The sequence below is a fragment of the Triticum aestivum genome, chromosome 3B, assembly GCF_018294505.1.
Source record: "Triticum aestivum cultivar Chinese Spring chromosome 3B, IWGSC CS RefSeq v2.1, whole genome shotgun sequence".
Lineage (NCBI taxonomy): Eukaryota > Viridiplantae > Streptophyta > Magnoliopsida > Poales > Poaceae > Triticum > Triticum aestivum.
The window spans coordinates 688,943,053-688,948,110 of NC_057801.1; the positions used below are offsets into that span (position 1 = coordinate 688,943,053).

The 5,058-nt window shown below is 46.7% G+C and overlaps 1 protein-coding gene across 6 annotated transcripts; it reads right to left on the minus strand.

Annotated features, from left to right (window-relative positions):
* Nucleotides 1-1,261: 1,261 nt before the first annotated feature.
* Nucleotides 1,262-4,558, minus strand: LOC123071770 (LOB domain-containing protein 6). 6 transcript variants are annotated; one of them, XM_044495354.1, is made up of 4 exons: nucleotides 4,278-4,558; nucleotides 3,361-3,798; nucleotides 2,863-3,245; nucleotides 1,262-1,710 (listed from the first exon to the last, which is right to left on the minus strand). In XM_044495354.1, exons 2-3 carry the CDS (start codon nucleotides 3,784-3,786, stop codon nucleotides 2,892-2,894), a joined length of 780 nt encoding a protein of 259 aa, XP_044351289.1. In that variant the 5' UTR covers nucleotides 3,787-3,798; nucleotides 4,278-4,558; the 3' UTR covers nucleotides 1,262-1,710; nucleotides 2,863-2,891. The 6 variants fall into 6 exon arrangements, with proteins under 6 accessions (XP_044351289.1, XP_044351287.1, XP_044351284.1 ...); XM_044495352.1 differs by having other exon boundaries at nucleotides 2,858-3,245; nucleotides 3,361-3,795; nucleotides 4,278-4,557; XM_044495349.1 differs by having other exon boundaries at nucleotides 2,858-3,245; nucleotides 4,278-4,555.
* Between the last annotated feature and the right edge of the window lie 500 nt (nucleotides 4,559-5,058).

The following is a 5,058-nucleotide window of genomic DNA, read 5'->3' on the forward strand; positions in this document are numbered from 1 at the left end:
TGTGACCTCTCCAGGCGTCCATTGACCTCACATCACATCACCTCACAGCCTAGGGATCGGGTGTAGGCTGCGAAAATCTTCTCCCATGGATCTCTTCAGAGAGAGAGAGGGAGAGGGGGGCCAGAGGGTGCAGCGGCCGGCCTTTAGTTACTCCCACACAGCCCTACAAAGCTACCCTACGAGTAGCGCTTCCTCTTCCCCGGCCACGCGCGCGCAGTTTGCCTCCGGTGCAAGCAAAAGCAAGCCAGCTGCAGGGTCGCAGCGCAGGAATTGAAGAGAAGCGCTGGTGCTCTACGAGTAAATGCTTGCTTTATTAGGTACTCACGTCTACTACTACTACTTGATCGGTCGATCCATCCACCTGACCAGTCCTGCAGAGGATCCATGCAATGATGCAGCATATTTCACCACAGACAAGCGCGCGCGCATGCACCGCAGGCCCTAGCTACCATAGCATGCCATGTCCAATCGTATGTATGTGTAGCCTTCCTAGGTCACAGCCACACACAAGTCAACCCAAAGATACTACTACTAGAGCTGCTACTGATCCACTGTAATCTCAAACAGATTCAGCAAAACCTGCAAGGTCAGCTCAACCAGTAACCAGGGCAGGCCATCCTCCTTACATGCATGCCTTTCTTTTTATTTTGAATTTTTATATCTATTTAGTCCAAATTTGAAACGAATACTTTCTTCGGAATTTCATTGCGAGTCTAAGCCGAGAGAGACGTTTTGGATCTCGACCTCCATGAAAACCGATTTTTTAAACATTCAAAACTCAAAAAAATTAATTCAAAAAAATCTAAAAAAATGTACAAGTAAACAAGGATGTTGGGTGTATGTGTAAAATTTTAGGATGAAATAGATTGAAATGCGACCTGTACAAAAAGACAAATTCATGGCTGAGAGGATGAATAATATCATGTGTTAAAAAGCCCTAGTTTTTTATTTTTGCACAACCCTCGTTTCAACATATTTCGCCCTTGAAAATTTACACAATTGTTCATTATGCCTTCATCTCTATCTGTATTATTTTCAGATTTTTTTGAAATGTAAAATAATGAATTTTCATGAATTTTGCTTTTGGAGGCGTCCATGGAGCTCGACCTCCAAAAGCAATTTCCGGTCAAAGGCCTACCTTGATTTACAGAAATAATGTTGGAATTTTAAAAGATAACTTGTATTGAAAATTTCTTTGGAGCCTCCCTCACATTTCGAAGAGAAAAAACATTAGCTTGGACATTATGAAAAGTTCTCATCCTAAAATCAAATATGACATCTTTTTTCATATACGAATTGAGATACATGTCATTTCACTTTCTATGATTTTCATACTCCCATGATATTCCAATGCTATGAACCAAAGGAGGCCTAACTGATTGATCCCTTGCATAATTATGGGGATGCAAAGTGAGTTGAACCAATCATCAGAAACCGTCACAAGACCGTTTGATCCACCACACATATTTCTATACATAATTAAGGGAGAGGTACGGTCCGATCAAGTGGTAGAAGTCAGGGACAAACACCATCCATGGATGCGGCGGTACAGCAAAACACAAAAAGGAGAAAGAAGCAAAGTAAACATATGCATTCATGCCAAATAGTAGACTAGTAAATCGATTAACACTCGCACGATCAAGATAGGTAATAATTCAGGTCGTTGCACCGCCACCTAGATCTTCAACATGCTTTTTCCTCGTCAGCAACCTATAAAACATTGGCAAGTATCAAAATGAGGTCAAATATAATTCCTTCGCTTTTGATGTATGAATAACTGATCAATTATTAGTTCTTGCTTGTACTATTCTGAAGTACACCTGTTCTACTTGTTAGAAATCTAGGGAACTGTTACTACCCAACTGTACGTAGTCAACGATTGATAAGTTAATACAGAATAAAATGGACAGATTATTTCCGCTTTTTGTCTTATAGTAGATATAGTAGAAGACTAGCTTAATGCCCAAACTGCTGAAATTGGGGTGCATCACAGTTGAATATGACAACACAACGCAACTGTATCAGCAGATCAGCACCAAACTGTTCATGATCAGGTACTTCACTTGTACAAACAGTTTTCTTCTTCTTCGAAGCTACTCATTCCGTTTCAAAATAGATGACTCAACTTTATCCTAACTTTAATGTAAAGTTGGGTCATCTATTTTAGAACGAATGGAGTACACTGGAAAGATCAATGCTAATTTAATTATTATTTGCGCCATTTTAGCTCATTCTTGTTGAGCTTAATTTGTCTTACAACTTACACTTCATTTGAAAAAGAGATGCACGCGCCGTAGTAGACATGAAATATCAGTAATTTTCCCCACAGGTGAGGTGTTTAGGTCGCAGTGGCAGCTGGCTAGCTAGATAGCTAGCTCTACCTGCTGATAGTACCCATGAGGCCATGACTTCGAAATTTAGAATACTTACAGTACTCCACTAGCTATAGTTACTTAGCTAGGCATGGGCACCTAAGTTGAAACTAATCATGCATGCTGGAGAACTATCAAGAGGTCAAGTATGAAACAGATTTCTGTTTCCACATTGATCGACCAAGAGCACCATATTTTTTGCGTCCATTCACACGTGGCGTGCATGTACTCCTACTAACCAAATGCTGAAGACATGTTCACCACAAGAGCGTGCATGGACACTAACAATAACCAGAGTAAAGCTAAACAGTGCGCCGAGGCCTGATTAATGGCTGCGCGCGCACACGTATCGACTCATCAACATTAATTGGGTACCAACGCATCATTGCACACAGTAAATAAACTAGCCAATGAACCGTGATGATTTATTCATGATCAGAAATGGAAGAGGAAGACCGGCCAGAAGAGTGTGTTTAATGCCGCACCTGACCTGACAGAGGGGCGAGGGCAGCCGCTCGGCTACTGCCCGGCGCCGCCCCTCTCGTCGCTGCCGGCAATGCCGGGCTTCAGGAACGGTGAGCCGCCGAGCATGCCGAGACCAGGCACCGACCCTGCGCCGGCCATCCCGGCCGCCGAGTAGCCGAACTCATAGCCGCCGTTCAGCCCCAGCCTCGCGATGGGCTCGGCCACCTCGTAGCTCCTGGACAGCATCTGCACGGCGGCGAACTGATGGTCTTGCCCGAAGCCCGTGACCCCGCCGACGGAGCCGAGCGCCGCGGAGTGCCCGACGTTGATGAAGCTCGCCACGCCGTTCGGCACCGCGCTGCCGATGAACTCCGCCATCGCCTGCGACCCGTTCGGCCCCGCCGCCGACTGAAGCAAGGATCACAGTCAAACACCACCAACGAATGTATGTGCATCAGCGTATGAGCGATGATCGACGGTAAAGAAGATCGACGAGTCTGATGCAAATGCAATGAATCCTCACCTGGTATTTGGAGAGCTCGTACTTGGCGCGGGCGAGGTCCTGCTGGAGCTGGCGGAGGTTGCGCTGGAGGATGGAGATGACGGCGACGCAGCCGTAGACGGGGTCGCGGAGGCGCATGTCGGCCTCGTAGGCGAGGGAGTTCACGGCGTCCTCGCGCTGGTACGGGTGGAGCTCGTTCAGAAGCTTGGTCACGTTGCTGGCGCCGAAGACGCGATGCACGTGCACGAACTTCTGGGGGTTGTCCGGCGGGAAGTAGGGCGCGAACACGCAGTCAGGCTGGCACTTGCGGCGGAGGAACTTGCACGCCGCGCACGGGGATCCCGTGCCGCACACCCCGCCGGCGCCGTTGCCCCCCGCCGATGAGACGGCCAAGGTGATCACCGATCCTCCCGGCGCCGGCAACGACGACGCCGACGACGAGGCCATCCTTCGCGCCTACTGACAAAAGAGGAAGCACGAAAGGTGAGAACACAGTGTGTTCTTCTTCCATGAAATCTTTATACGTTGTCAGGAAGCTAGATGCAAGCATAGAACCGAGGAAGCAGCGTATAACCAGAAAGAATCCGTGATTTTATTCTCTTGCCAAATACTCCATGAAAAACGAACGATGCCTAAAAAGCACAAGAAAATATACCAAATATGCACTCGCATCTCCTATAAATTAGAAGGAAACAAATACATGGCAAGAAATCAGAATAGAATTCGTTTCCTTTTGAGCAGAAATGCCAAGAAAACTCTGGGCATGTGCCTTTCTTGGATCAATGGCAGGAAGCGTAGTTAACTGGGACCAAGAAGAGAAAGGAAGAGACTACAAAAAGCAAGGGGAGAGAGATAGGCCGAGTGGATAAAAGAAAGGAGGAGAAGTTATCGGATCCGACGCCGGCGGTGGATGGCTGCCTACGTACGTACGCACGTACCCTTTTTGCACGATCTTTCTCCGCTATCTCCGCGCGCCGCCGCCGCCTCTTGCTGCTCACCGCCCTCCTCGCCTTCCTCTCCGGCCTCCCGGCTGTTGCTGCTCCTTTTAGACGGAGCGAGCTTCTTTTTGCTCCCTGCGGATTTACCCTGTGGAGGTGTCTGTTCCGGAAGGAGAGGGAGAGAGGGAGAAGTGAGGAGGTTAGGGACAGGCCACCGAAAGATGGTGAGGTGCGTGGTACTATATGTTGCGAGGAAGGGGGAGGAGAAGCGGAGGGGGGATGGATGTTGGCTTGGGACGGGAGGTTAAATGAATGGAATTTGATATCTGTGTTCTTTATTGGATGGGTAGATATTAAGGAAGAGAGAGAGAGGGAGAGAGAGAGAGAGAGAGAATGGAATGAAAGAATACTGATTGGACCTCCGAGGTCAGTGTGATCATCTACTCAATCGTATCCATGATCATTATGTTTTGTGTAAAATTTCAGTTCATGGGAAATACATTGATGTGCAGCACGGAAGCATGTGCCTCTGGGAGAAAGATACAATTTTAAGTGTAAAATGTTAAAAACTGTGCAAATCAAAATTTAGTTTAACTTTTCGTGAAAACGTTACTGCCTCCATACATCTTATGTTTAGGAATGGAGGTCGTATTAATCTGTTCTTGCACAATTTGGGTGCATGATTTTTTTCCTAAGCACTTAATATTTTATTGCCCTAAAGTTAATTATTTTCATGAAACTTTGGAATCTTCTATTTCGACGAGAAAATCGGCTATTGGCC

What these genes read in the sequence shown, in the direction of transcription:
- LOC123071770 (XM_044495354.1), bottom strand. Translation starts at nt 3,786, where the DNA reads ATGGCCTCGTCGTCGGCGTCGTCGTTGCCGGCGCCGGGAGGATCGGTG. An exon ending in ACGAGCTCTCCAAATACCAG is followed by an intron (nt 3,246 to 3,360) that starts GTGAGGATTCAT and finishes TCCTTGCTTCAG; the next exon opens with TCGGCGGCGGGGCCGAACGG.